The sequence below is a fragment of the Lynx canadensis genome, chromosome A1, assembly GCF_007474595.2.
Source record: "Lynx canadensis isolate LIC74 chromosome A1, mLynCan4.pri.v2, whole genome shotgun sequence".
NCBI classification, from domain to species: Eukaryota; Metazoa; Chordata; class Mammalia; order Carnivora; family Felidae; genus Lynx; species Lynx canadensis.
The window spans coordinates 11,959,782-11,974,869 of NC_044303.2; the positions used below are offsets into that span (position 1 = coordinate 11,959,782).

General features: G+C 42.9%; 1 protein-coding gene across 1 annotated transcript in view; it reads left to right on the forward strand.

The window, feature by feature from the left end:
* The window catches only part of KL (klotho), a 48,387-nt gene extending 33,717 nt beyond the window's left edge, over window positions 1-14,670 (forward strand). Inside the window, exons 2-5 of the mRNA XM_030308947.1 lie at window positions 4,019-4,529; window positions 5,273-5,541; window positions 11,255-12,356; window positions 12,900-14,670. Coding sequence (XP_030164807.1) covers window positions 4,019-4,529; window positions 5,273-5,541; window positions 11,255-12,356; window positions 12,900-13,237 — 2,220 coding nt within the window. The 3' untranslated portion in view covers window positions 13,238-14,670. The remainder of the gene's footprint in view (window positions 1-4,018; window positions 4,530-5,272; window positions 5,542-11,254; window positions 12,357-12,899) is intronic.
* Window positions 14,671-15,088: the final 418 nt, after the last annotated feature.

The window sequence follows — 15,088 nt, forward strand, 5'->3', positions numbered from 1 at the left end:
GAATGTATTTGAATATTGGACATTTCAATTGTTTCAATATTTCACTATTGGAAATAGTTCATAGATAAACATTCTTACATACACCCTTAATTACTTCCCTGAGTCTATGTCAATAGCTTTATTAAATGTCAATCTTAAAATAACAAATTTGTAAGATTAACGTACCTGGAATAATTAGAAAGCAATGCAAAACCAAACATAACCATGTGTCCCTCTTAATCGTCCCTAGTTGTTGCCACACCTTAAGTAGTGACCGTCCCACACCTTGCCTTATAGTAGTCGACTACTCAAATCTACCATCAGAAAATGGAATGAAGGTGAATGAAGCAGGGTTCAGTTCAGTTTAACAGGCAATGGAAGGAGATGAGGGAAGCCAGGGAGATCAGTCTGGGGAGGAAGGCATCATTACCTGCAGTAGATGCAAGAGAGGTATGCCAGAGACTCAGAGAGCACCCAGAGGAGGGACATGCAGCCCAGTGTGGCAGGTTGGGTGGGGGTGAGGGTGGGGGGGCCTCCATGAGTGGGATGACCACCAAGTTGGGCTGTGGTGGAGAGCAGTCAAATAACAGATCAAGTAGGGGTTTGGGGAGTAGAGTGAGTGGTTAAGACAAGTGACATCCAAGATGCTTTCTATATTTGTTTGCAATCTCCAGAAAAACAGTTCACCCTTCCTTCCCTTTTTGGTTCTCTTCAGCCCCTCAATGCATGGGTTGATGGCAGTCCACATTGGTGAGGGTGGTCTCCTTTACTCAGCCTTCCTATTCAAATGCTAATCTCTTCCAGAAATACCCTCATAGACACACCCAGAAATAATGTTGTTATGGTTTTGTTAAATTAACATTTTTTTTTTTTAATTTTTTTTTTTCAACGTTTATTTATTTTTGGGACAGAGAGAGACAGAGCATGAACGGGGGAGGGGCAGAGAGAGAGGGAGACACAGAATGGGAAACAGGCTCCAGGCTCTGAGCCATTAGCCCAGAGCCCAACGCGGGGCTCGAACTCACGGACCGCGAGATCGTGACCTGGCTGAAGTCGGACGTCCAACCGACTGCGCCACCCAGGCGCCCCAAATTAACATTTGTTAAGTGGAGCATAGTGCTGTACGGTGAGCCCCAGTTCAACAACAGAGCACAAGAGAACTTGAAATAGAGAAGTCTGTTACTCACAGGTCCTGGAGGAAGTACTCGGCCTTAAGGGGCCACATGGGGAGGTCAAGGCAGAGTACAGACAAAGAGAGAGGCAGAACCCAAATACATGGCTTGATTAGGGTTCTTAGGCAAGGGCCAGATTGGTCAATTCAAACCAGAAAGAGGATTTTAGTAAGCTCCATGGTCGTCTATCTAAAGGGCCCATAAGGCATACAGGGGCTGGGAGCAAGGGGCGATTCTGGATCACAAGGGCGGTTAGGGAGGTCATGTCAGGACCTTAAATTTGATTGTGACCCTGCAAGCTGCTGTCTAGGGCATGCACTTGCAGGAGGGGCTGATGTCAGGTCAAGGTCCCTCAAGGCTGCATGGCCAAACAAAATGGCTGCTGAGGCAGCATTACCATGACATAGTTTAGCTAAACCCTTGACAAGCATTTTACCAGCTATCTGGGGGGCCCTAAGTCCAGTCAAGTTGACACATAAAATTAACCATCAACTTCCCAATGCTGCAAATATATACTTCTATAAAATAATAAACTACTTAGTAGACATTTTTACTTGCATCATATCACATGATCCCCATCGTGTCCTTGCAGGAGAATAGATGCTGTCCCCATTGATACTGAGAAGTACCTGAGGCTCACACTGGTAATGGAAGGGGGAGATGGGATCCCAACCTAAGCCCTAAGCCTCTTCTAATCCAAACCCCAGGTGGCATCAGTACCTCACTTGGGTGCTCTTGGGCTGAATTCCTTAGCAGGTGATATTCCCTGGACCTGCTATGCTTTCCTTTTTTTTTTTTTTTTTTTTTTTTTTTCTGTTCATCCTTTAAGGAGAGAAGGAGTAAGCATTCATGGAGACCTTATTGAATGCAGACTCTGTGTTAGGTGTTTTATGTAAATTATTTAATTGTCATAACATCTCTGTGAAAGACACAAGGAAGTTAGTCTCACCTGCCAGGTTAGGTAGTGTGATTAAAGGCACCCAAAAATGTGACAGGGCAGGAAGTTTATCTGACATTAGAGAGCACGTGAACATTTCTGTGTGGCCCAGGGCATTGGTTTCCTAGCCAGACTTCCTCTGCACCATGTCAAAATATCCAAGGTTAGAGGAGTGGTCCATTACTGTAGGCTATTCTATGGTAGGACTCCTACTTCTGCTACTTGCAAAACTGACCCAGATTAGGAAGTTCTTGGGTTGCTCCCACTCTTGCCTGGCCTATTTCTATCACAGCAGCTGGTTTGTCGAGGTGTGTCTGTTAGACTTAGAACACGAGTGCCTGTGGGCCTCAGTTGGGCCAAGTTAAGAAAGTGCCCTGATCTGACATTCTGAGGACTAGCCTGAGATGTTCCTTTTCTTTTCTATTTAACTGTTAAGCGACATGACGAGATGTCTTGACAATGGGGAAGAGAGATATCGGGTGGTGGAGGGGAGGAAGATAAAGGTGGGGGACACCACAAGACCAGCAGCGTAGCACGACTGAGCCCCCCCCCCCCCCGAAACCACATGGGTGAATGCTACTATTCTTCTGATCAATCTTTTATTCTCCCTTTCCTTCTTAGCATATGGGTAGGTGCTTCAGGTCATGAAAAAATATATTCAGTGGAATGAAACATAGTAGATATTTACTAAGAAACTAAAAATGAAAGTTAGACATAAACTATTTTATTCCACTGAAATATTTGGCTGAACTCATAAGAACAGTGATAAGATCATTCTTGGACACCTGCACTGAAATGAACCACGAGAAGAATATTTAGGGAAAATGAAGAGCATATTTGGCATACTGAAAGAGCTTCTTCAGGCCCAGGGAGCGGGATGAAATTGGCATGATCATTTTGGAGAATATGAGTCAAACAGAGAACTGGAATGAGGTTTTCAAGGAGGATATATTAGGGGAGTAAAAGGCCAATAAACAGCCCTTGTGTTTGTAGAAAAATATGGAGAGTAAATCAAGGAATTCAAAAGTGAAGAGAAAATTCAAATAAGGGAGGAAAAACCCTGTAATCCTCACTGGTCTTCATAAATACAAAGAAAACAAGCGAAAATGAGATATCAGAAGTCAGCAAGATTTTATGGGAGTATAAAGTTAACCTTAAGCAAAGCCCATTTCATTGCTGTAGGAAACTCCCAGCTGAGTGCTGACTAACTATGGACAGCTGATCTCCTCAAAGCCAAGTTTGGGTGATTCTTGCTCTTGGCTAGTACCCTCACACTTCTGGGTCCTGTGCGAACCAACACTGTCTCAGAGTTCCAGAGGGTGGGCCGAGGCTAGATATTGGAGTTGGCCCTTTACTTTATTGTGCTGATTCTTCTTAGGGAAGAATAAAAATTAAGAATAAAGGGACATGTGTTAGAATTTTAGCTGTCAGAGATGAATACAAAATATCAAATTGACTCCAACAACTTGAGTCACCTCGAAAACTCCCAGTCTCTTAGGATAAAAAATATATAATCCTATTTAGAAATTCCTGGTGTGATCATAATGCAGGATTGGTTCTTTTCACGAAGCCTATTAATTAAAAATTACATAATCCAAAGTCAATTAAGTAGTAAGATATTATAACAAATTCTTATTTCATTAACTTCTCAAAGTATGAATAATGACTTCAAGACAAGAAATTCGCATTTTCCACTGGCTACTGAAAAACAATAGAAATAATTCCAGTCGTGGTAGCAGCTCACTGTGGGCTGACCTACCCCTGAAATAACTTATTGTTTCCAGGTGACTTTTACATTGTGATTTTACATTGTGATTCATTAAGTTAGGCTTGATGTGAAACAGACACCAATAGAGTTGAGGATTCAGAAATGTATTACATATTTCTTCTCGCAATCAGAGATAAATTCACCATGGCTTTTCTTTTATAGGCTCATGCCAAAATCTGGCATCTCTACAATACTTCTTTCCGTCCAACTCAGGGAGGCCAGGTCTCCATCGCCCTAAGCTCCCACTGGATCAATCCTCGAAGAATGACCGACCACAGCATCAAAGAATGTCAAAAGTCTCTTGACTTTGTACTAGGCTGGTTTGCCAAACCCATATTTATTGATGGTGACTATCCTGAGAGCATGAAGAATAATCTTTCACGTCTTCTGCCTGATTTTACTGAAGCTGAGAAAAAGTTCATTAAGGGAACAGCTGACTTTTTTGCTCTTTCTTTTGGACCAACCTTGAGTTTTCAACTATTGGACCCCCACATGAAGTTCCGCCAGTTAGAATCTCCCAGCCTGAGGCAACTCCTTTCTTGGATTGACCTTGAATATAACCACCCTCAAATATTTATTGTGGAAAATGGCTGGTTTGTCTCAGGGACCACCAAGAGAGACGACGCCAAATATATGTATTACCTCAAAAAATTCGTAATGGAAACATTAAAAGGTAGGATTGGGGATAAAATTCTAATTTCTTGTTGAAAGCAACAGGAAAATCTTTCAGATGATCTGTAATAAACTATGTGAATTTATAGATTTTAATTGTAATGAAGAAATTCATTTTGGCAATAGTAGAAATGCACTTATGTAACACCTTTCTCATTTGGGGACTTGAGGAACTTAAACTCATTTTTAAACTCATTTTGAAAATGAGAAACTGGGTTATAATGTGTGAAAACACTTGACTTTCAGAGTTAGTACTCTAGAATTTTAGATTATATTAAGGATTAAGTGAATCCCAGGACATTTAGATCTCTGTACACGTTTTTGGGTTCTTATTATTTGCACTGAATAAAACAATTTTTAAAGAAAAAAGAATATCAACCCTTTCTGAAGAAAATATTAAGTAGTTTATTCTTTTAAAGATTGTGTTCACTTATTGTGGCAAGCACAATGCTAGGATAGAAAATGGAGCAAGACCATCATCTCAGGCCCAAAGAACACCTACTGGAAATAAAAATATTCCAAGTAAAAACATACTGGAGATAAGCATGTTGGTGAAGATATTTGTTTGTAGAATTACCCAAGTGTGACAGCCTTTTATTAGTAAGAAAGGTCATTGGTTTACCAAACAGTGACCATTATACGCAACTTATTTCCGTAAGTAGTAAACCCCTCAAATGCTCTTGACACATGAGGCCAGTGCCTGGCTAGGGGTCACATTGTTCTTGTCCTCTCTTCTCTTTGCAGCCATTAGGCTGGATGGGGTGGACGTCATTGGGTACACGGCCTGGTCCCTTATGGATGGCTTCGAATGGCACAGAGGTTACAGCATCAGGCGTGGACTCTTCTATGTTGACTTTCTAAGCCAGGATAAGAAACTGTTGCCGAAATCTTCAGCCTTGTTCTACCAAAAGCTGATAGAGAAAAATGGCTTCCCTCCTTTACCTGAAAATCAACCTCTAGAAGGGACATTTCCCTGTGACTTTGCTTGGGGAATTGTTGACAACTACATTCAAGTAAGTCAGCTGACAAAACCAATCAGCAGTCTCACCAAGCCCTATCGCTAGTAAGTAGTGCTTCCTTATTAGGTTGTCATGACACATTGTCCATTCTTTGGGCCAGACGTGATTCCTTAATGAGAACATTAAGGGCACAATTTGGAACATTGCACCCTTCTCTCCACAAATCTTCCTAGCTTCATCTTGCACTTTAAATCAGTCCCAAAGGAGGAACAGATTTAAAATATATGAATATTTAATATCTGAAAAGATAGTAAAAAGATAAAAATACTCCTTTTTAATACAGTGGTTTTGGATGCTTTTTAAAGCAGATGAGTTCTTCCATAAACAAGATAGGACAAACAACTTCAAATTTTCTGAGATCTCAGTGGAGCTGCTGAGTCTGAGGCAGGAACATTAGGCAGAGCCCTGCCGGGGCTTAGCTGCACCCTGTTGCAGAAGCATCTCAAGCGGTGAAAACTCTTGCTCCAATGGTTCACTGCTTGAAGTTTCATTTCTAGAACTAGTTATCGAAAGGGTAAGGAATTTCTTCAAAATGGTCAACCAATATTTATTGAGCACTTACTATTTAGTTAATCCTCAGTATATTTTTAACTTCCCAATTTTAAAGGAATTTGTTTTCTGGAGCTTGACGGACTATTTTAGGAGGCACTTATTGGATGCTTAGCATGCACAAAGCCCTGTGTTCATTGCCGGGGATGCTCCGTTGAGGGGAGTGCACACTGACATGGGTAAGATTGACCCCTGATTTCAAAGAGGTCTACTGCTGGGCGCCTGGGTGGCTCAGTTGGTTAAGCATCTGACTTCGCTTCAGGTCATGATCTCACAGCTCGTGATTTAGAGTCCCGTGTAGGGTAAGCTTGAGCCCCGCTTCAGGTGAACACAAGCCCTGCTTCGGGTGAGCCCATCTCCTCCTCTCTCTCTGCACCTCATGGGATTCTCTCTCTCTCCCTCTCTCTCTGCCCTCGCTTATTTGCACCCTGTCTCAAAACCAAAAAAAAAACCAAAAAAACAAACAAACAAAAAACCTCATAGAGGTCTACTGAGGGAAAATGATTGATGTACAAATAATATAATAGAGTGCATGGAGCATGGTGTTAAGTGAGCAGGTGCTGGTGGGGTGTTGTTGAAAACTCTGAGTGTGAAAATAGAAATCAAGACAGAGACATGGGCGCCTGGGCCGCTCAGCTGGTTAAGCATCCGAATCTTGATTTTGGTTCAGGTCGTGATCACTCAGGTCATGATCTCACAGTTCGTGAGTTCAAGCCTGTGTTGGGCTCCATGCTGACAGCACGAGCCTGCTTGGAACTCTCTCTCTCTCTCTCTCTCTCTCTCTGACCTTCCACCACTTGCACACACACACACACACTCCCTCTCTCTCAAAATAAATAAATATTAAAATAAGAGACAGAGACAAAGTGTGGTATCCATAGACAAGCAAAGGCATTTGGCACTTAGCATGCTGTTGGATGCTTCTAGCCAACTCACTGGTGCAGTAGGAGAGGAAAATCACTTTCCCTCTACCCTTCTGAGTTCCTTAATTATAGGGAAAATTAAAAACAGACTGAAAAGAGAAACACAAGCAGGAGTATATTAACATGTGTACCTGATATATACATGAGAGATACTCAGACAAAAATGAGTTAAGTCCTTGAAGTGACTTAGAATTCAGGCTTAAGTACCAGCTTAATAGAAAAAGCTGGAAGCAGAGGTGGGATATATGTCTCTTAGGGAAGAATAAGCAATTTTTAGGAAAGATGGATGGGCCCTTAGAAGGATAGATGGGAGCCACAAGAGTTTCTGACAAAGTCTGTCTGGGTCTTGTGGTGGCCTCTGGTCTCCTGTGACATGACTCGATCTTCCCTGGGTGATGAAACTCCTGGGAGGGATTGATGAGAACAGAGTTCCTTCTGGAACATCTGTCTTTAGGCAGGTAAGGGGAGTTCAGAGAAAGCCTTTCCCTGCATGTTATTATTTGAGTGCCTACAGCTCAAAATAGTATACCAGAGGGGCATATTTTGGGGTGGCAGGCCCTGAACTACGGTCACATTTTGGGGTGGCATATTCTGTTACCCTTCAGTTCAAAACAAGTATTTGGAAGAATGGTTGGATCTGAGGGAGGGTCTTTTAGTTGAGCTGGGTTGCTGTTTTCTTGTAAACATCAAATGGCAGTCCTTTATAAGGAAATAAATAACACATTCCTTCATACATTTTTTGCTGGGTTGTATTATTCTTAGGTCTTTTGAAGACCTCCGTTTAAAAGACTTAGTTTTAAGGCACCTGGGTGGCTCAGTCAGTTAAGTTTCCAACTTCGGCTCAGGTCATGATCTCACGGGTTCGAGCCCCGTGTCAGTCTCTGTGCTGACAGCTCAGAGTCTGGAACCTGCTTCGGTTTCTGTGTCTCCCTCTCTCTCTCTGCCCCTCCCCTGATTGTGCATGCCCCCTCCCCCCAAAATAAACAAACATTTAAGAAAAAACTTAGTTTTAAGTTTCAGTCTTAAATCCCTTCTTACATTTAAAAGGCGACTGAGGGACATGTATTAGCCAGGATGTCTGAGCGTAGCTCTGCCCTGTTGGGTTTGGGGTTTTCCGCCCTCCTTCTCTCTCCTCCTTCAGCTCTGCTCCTACCTCCTTTTCCTAATTTCTCTCCTGCAGGTGGGAACCACAGTGGGCTTCAAATAGGGTCTGGAGGTGCAGAAGTGGCTTGTGAGATGGGCTCCCCATCCTTCCTCCCTCCCCTGTATTTGTGCTCTGGATGGGTTAGTCCCTGGTCTTTGTTCTCTCTCATGACCTTGTGCCAGGCCCCGCTCCCTGCCAGGCTCTGTGCCCTTGGTCACTGAGGGCTCATGCTCTGCCCTGATGTCTAATAGCAGGGCAGGTAGTTCCCGCTTCAGTTTTCCTCCAGCATCTCTGTGCAGGCAGTGTGAACTTGGGAGGGACTGCACATTGGAGGGAACTCCTTCCCTCCTGCTCTGCCCCCCACCCCAGGGAGGGTTTGCCTTGGGAACCGGTAAGTAGTGAGAAGGTTTTAAGAGGACCACCTATTTCCTCAAGAGAGCAGAGAAACTCTAGGCAGATGCAACAAGTATGGCAGTGAGGAGGAAGGCAGATGGGGAGAGAATTGCTTTTTCTACCCCTCGGGGGCCGTTGTTTTAAAATTTGATCTGATGCCAACGAGACATTAGGCCTGGACCCTTCCCCTGAGGCTGCATTGCCATTTTACCTCATCACTTCCGGGGTCGTGGTGGTGGTGGTTGGGGGGGGGGGTCTCTGTTCCTCCACCCACTGGAGCTCCCCAGTCTCTCCCACACCGAACCAGCCAAACACAAAACAACTCACTCTCAGACCCTCGGTGGGGGAACTTCTCCAGAAGCTCTCTAGTGGGAAAAGGTTGCCACTGCTGTTTTGTTCTTTCTGCTTTTCACCTTGAGCTTGGCATTATTTTAGCAGGGCCCTTCCTGAGGGAACTTCCTAACCGACAAAGTAAAATTAGGGCAGTTCTGAGGAGTGTGTGCCTATGTTTTCATTTACAAGCTGTTCTCTATGCTTTTCGTACATTGAATTAAAAGTCCTGAGAAGTAATTTTTAAACCATTGAAAGTTATCTTTTCCCTCCTGGCTGGTATTTCAGTGACTCCCAGGGTCACTGTCCCTGGAAAACCACTAATGCTCATAGTAAATCTAGGTACAGAACCTGCCACATGTTGGGGACATAAAGCCTGTTTAACATTGGCCACTAATAGGAGGAGGTTTCTTCCACGATAAACGAAATATATACTTTATATCCATTTCTGAAAGGCTGCCCTTAATTTTTTCATTTTTTTTATTAAGAAAAGTTGACAAATAGAGGTTAGATAGGATTGTGCCTAAGTACTTATTTCTAAGCGTCCTGTAGTTTCAAGAAACAGATCCCCACCTCCCCCCTCCCCCCGGAAATTGTACCTTAGTCTCTCATATTTATTTGCAGATGGACTGAATAAAACCTGCTGTTTTGGAAAAATTGTGGTAGAAAATGTATAAATTTAGTCAACTCAGAGCTCTATAAAAATAAGCCAAAGAATTCCTTCAAGCTATGAACACTTTCACTTCAAAAGAGCATGCAAATATTTTCTCTTGCAAAGCTGAGGAAACAAGATTTGTGGGTGCATCACAGTGGAAAAATACTTCTCACAGCATTCCCACCGTACTAGGGGACACGCATGCGTGGGTGATCTACAAGAGACGCTTCTCCAGAGAAAGCAATTTCCCTCTGACACGCTGGGTTTTTATTACTTTTCCTTTATAAACACAGCACTGACCCCTCCAGAGGAACAGCAACTCAGGCCCGCAAAATGCAACAAAACTTCTGCTAGAGGTCCCTAAACGGAGTTAGACCCCAGCTTGCATACAGAGGGTCAAACCAAGGAGCCTGTTTGAACAGGATTGTTTCTGAGGAGAAAACTGGTTCCATCAAGCGGTTCCTTGGGATGAACTTCAGTTTGCATTTTCCTCCATGGTTTACACGTGGAGGGAGGATTTTATGATTTCAGTTTTACAACGCGTCTGCTCTTCCTCAATACTTATTTCCATTTTGGAGGCTTATGGATCAGATGATTGACAACCATTATTGTCATGATCATCACAGAAAAATAATGTAGAAAAACTTAAAAACCATGTTAAAATAGCCCGATATGTGGAAATGACAACATCGTTCCTCATTACCACATTCTCTATCACTTTTACCATCAGATTGAATTGGTTAAATCTGGTCTTTGACACTAAAGGCAATAAAAAGCAACAGTCACTGGTTTTTAGCATGGTCTCTACCTACAGCAAACTTCAGTTTGGAACATGATTTTAAGAAGTACAATTTAGGGGCGCCTGGGTGGCGCAGTCGGTTAAGCGTCCGACTTCAGCCAGGTCACGATCTCGCGGTCCGTGAGTTCGAGCCCCGCGTCGGGCTCTGGGCTGATGGCTCAGAGCCTGCAGCCTGTTTCCGATTCTGTGTCTCCCTCTCTCTCTGCCCCTCCCCTGTTCATGCTCTGTCTCTCTCTGTCCCGAAAATAAATAAACGTTGAAAAAAAAAAAAAAAAGAAGTACAATTTAGTTTAATTTTTAAAATTTTTTAAAATATACTTTTTAACGTTTATTTTGAGAGAGAGAAAGGGGGGGATGGGCAGAGAGAGAGAAGAGACAGGGGATCCTAAGCAGGCTCTGCGCTGCGCAGAGCCTCTCATGGGGCTCGAACTCAGGAAAGGTGAGATCATGACCTGACCTGAAACCAGGAGTCCCACACTTAACCGACTGAGCCACCCAGGTGCCCCCATGATTTAATATTTTATATACCATTTTGCATTTTCTGATTCTAACTCAGGTTTTAGGCTTTATCTTTTCATCCATTTTTTTTTTTTTAATTTGGGAGTCTCATAATATTAGTAGTTTTTTTTTAATTAAAATGCAATCGTTCAAACATGCTTGCTTAACACAGAACAGAGGTGTGTGAGAAACATTGTCATCTGAAATGATCAAGAGTTAGAGCTAGGGGTAAAACAAATATGCATCAAAGAGTGGAATGTTGTTTTTTTTTTTTTTTTTTCCCCAGGAACTTAACGACTTGGGAGGAATGGTTGAAATGGGTAGGGAGGCTCTATTTTTGCCCCTCTTGCTTGTTAGTTTCGCGGAAGGCGTTGCGTGGGATTTCGTGAAGCTAACGCTTACTCCTCTGCTGGCAGGTGGACACCACTCTGTCTCAGTTTACCGACCCGAACGTTTACCTGTGGGACGTCCACCACAGTAAGAGGCTAATTAAGGTGGACGGGGTTGTGACCAAGAAGCGGAAGTCCTACTGCGTGGACTTCGCTGCCATCCGGCCCCAGATAGCCTTACTCCAGGAGATGCACGTTTCCCATTTTCACTTCTCCCTGGACTGGGCCCTGATCCTGCCGCTGGGCAACCAGTCCCAGGTGAACCACACGGTCCTCGACTACTACCGCTGCGTGGTCAGCGAGCTCGTGCGCGCCAACATCACCCCGGTGGTGGCGCTCTGGCGACCCGCGGCCCCGCACCAAGGGCTGCCGCGGCCCCTGGCCAAGCACGGAGCCTGGGAGAACCCCCACACCGCCTCGGCTTTTGCAGAGTACGCCCGGCTGTGCTTCAAGGATCTCGGCCACCACGTCAAGTTCTGGATCACGATGGGCGAGCCGTACACACGGAACATGACCTACAGCGCGGGGCACAATCTTCTGAAGGCTCACGCGTTGGCCTGGCGCGTGTACGATGAAAACTTTCGGGGCTCTCAGAAGGGGAAAATATCCATAGCTCTGCAGGCCGACTGGATAGAGCCGGCCTGCCCTTTCTCCCAAAAGGACAAAGAAGTGGCAGAGAGAGTTTTGGAATTTGACATTGGCTGGCTGGCCGAGCCCATTTTCGGCTCTGGGGATTATCCGCGTGTGATGAGGGACTGGCTCACGCAGAGAAACAATTTCCTTCTACCTTATTTCACTGAAGATGAAAAAAAGTTAATCCGGGGTTCCTTCGACTTTCTGGCCGTAAGCCATTACACCACCATCCTCGTCGACTGGGAAAAAGAAGATCCAATGAAATACAACGATTACCTGGAGGTGCAGGAAATGACCGACATCACGTGGCTCAACTCCCCCAGTCAGGTGGCAGTAGTGCCCTGGGGCTTACGCAAAATTCTCAACTGGCTGAAGTTGAAGTACGGAGACCTCCCCATGTATATAATATCCAACGGCATAGACGATGATCCGCAGGCAGCGCAAGACAAGCTGAGGGTGTATTACATGCAAAATTATGTAAATGAAGCTCTGAAAGGTAAGGAGCCCCGGAAACAGCAGCCCCTCGAACCGTATGTCACGCGAGGGCGTGGTACTCCATAGGCACCCTCAAACGAGTACACCCACTGTCGCCTGGGAAGCAAAGTGCTTGCTATCCATTCCTTGCCACACTGAGGGAGTTAGTATTTTCCCTTCAGGATAATGGAGTTTAGCTAAAAGTCAAAGACCCTAGCGGGGGGGGGGGGGGGGGGGGGGGGGGGGAATGCCTAGCACCTGCTGGGGCCTATAAAAGCATGGACTTTCTTGTCCCCCATTTCAGACGGCTTCACAGCAGTCTTACCTCCTTCATTGTGCATGAAGATTTAACCCAAGTACATCATAGTAGGTTTAATTATGTAAAACCTTCTACGTTAACTGTAGCTCAATGTTTGTCCTCGCATGAAGGAAGCCTGTTGTGATCAAACCTAATTTAGTTTTATTAAATAGTATTGAAATTTTCTCCGATGCACCAAGGCTGTGTAAAAGTGAAGTGCTGCGTGCAAAAAATTTTAATAACTATTCTGTCCTTTTGTTTTTCTAGCCTACGTATTGGATGGTGTCAATCTTTGTGGATACTTTGCTTATTCATTCAATGATCGCACAGCTCCAAAGTTTGGCTTCTATCATTATGCTGCAAATCAGTTTGAGCCCAAACCGTCCATGAAACATTATCGGAAAATGATTGACAGCAATGGCTTCTCGGGTCCTGAAACTCTGGGGAGATTTTGTCCAGAAGAATTCACCCTGTGCACTGAATGCGGCTTTTTTCACACCCGCAAATCTTTACTGGCTTTCATAGCTTTCCTACTTTTTGCTTTTATTATTTCTCTTTCTCTGATTTTTTACTACTCTAAGAAAGGCAAAAGAAGTTACAAGTAGTCCTGACCTTTTTCCTATTCATTTACTTTGAAATGATTATGCACACACATCAGCTGTTCACCATTTGCACTTCTCAGTGTCGTAAGACTGGATTTCACTTATCTGACTTCTAGAAAAAAAACGTGTGGCGTATGACAGAGGTATGGAAGTGAGCATAGATGATTGTAAAATACTGAATAATGTGAATAGTGCCTGGATTTGTTCTTTCTTGGAGGATGATCAAAGACGGTTAGGGGCCATCATCTCTGCAACACATTCTGTAACAAATGTATGGGAAGTGGGACCCATTCTGGAACATTTTTATAGAAATTGAATAGCAAGATCAGTGCCTGTTCCTAAATTATCTTGAAGTAAAACAAATGTGGAAATAAAAAGTTAAGTCCCAAATAACCATCTCTAAACTTCCATGATATGCCTAATGGTCTCTGTTGGACCCAGTTTCCCTTGAAAAAGAAATGGTAGAATATTAGAGACATGACAGAGGGCCCTACGCTAGAATGTTCCTTTTAAAAGCAGTGTTTCTATCAAATGCTGCTAATATTAATTTACATATCTGGTTAATGATGTACTTAGCAGAGCAAATTGTAGAATTTTATTTTATGTGACTTTCAAGGCGCTTTTCAGGCCCTGGGGTCCTTGAGGGCTTTGTGTCACTGGGGCCTTGTCAAGGGTCTGTACATAGAGGGCTTTAAATGTTTGCAGAAAAATAAATATGAATCATGAGATGTTGGACTCTTCAGGAAGCATAAACCGATCGTGCAATGCATTATACTGAGTGGCGAGGAGGAAAGGAGGAAAAAGTGCATATTACGAGCAACAGTATGATTAATTTGATTAGAAACCCTTTGATTTTAGAGCACTCCTTTCAATGAATGATGTGACCTTTCCTGAGTGAATAAGAACGAAATAATCACTCATCCTATGAAGAGTGACTTCACTTGCTGTTCTTTAGAAAGTGCCCTGATTTGTTTGAATCGAGTTTTTAAAAATTCTTCCTAGGTTCGCATTTGGTCTGATAACACTGGAAGATTTATTTCTGTGATCGCTGAGGTTTATTTTCTATTTTTGCTGCACCTTCTGTGGAACTAGCTTTGAAGTAGTTTTGCTTTGAACTTTCACACTGAAACATGCTACTGATTTCTAGAAAGGGCTAATGAGGTCTTATCTTTTAATGCCCCTTAAACAAGTTTTGCTGATTTTCAGACAGGGGTCTTTCTATGACACTGGAGTTGTGGACGATCATAATGTTTGTTTTATAGATAAGCCAGTATCGTATCAGGCAAGGTAAACCACTATCGTATCAGGCATAACTAATCTTGCCAACACAGGGTTATAGTGTATAATAAAATGTTGTACTGTATTATGTATCATCTTTAAAGGTGGTGTGATTTTTTTCCATGAAAGATAAGCTTTTGTTGGTATTCTTTTAAAAATTGGACTTATTATTAAAATTAGAAACTAGAGAACAATAGTTTCTCTTATGTATATATATTTTTCTGATTATAAGAGTAATATATATTCATTGTAAAAAAATTTTTAAAAACACAGAAACTATACGTAAAGAGAAAAAATTACCTGTCATCGCACCCAGGTAGTCACTATTACCGTAGCCTGTGTATTTTATTTTACATAATTACAGTCAGATCATATTGTAAATAGTTGTGTATCTTTATTAATTTTTATTGTGTTTCCTTTGTCATTAGTCTTCAAAAACATGATTTCTAATAGTTGTAGAGTAATTCCACTATACAAATTTATCACAAGTTATTTAACCATTCCTATCAGTTGAACTAGTTTCTCATTGTAAATTCCCGTTAAATAATGTTGTTTAAAAGTTTTCTTGCTACCATA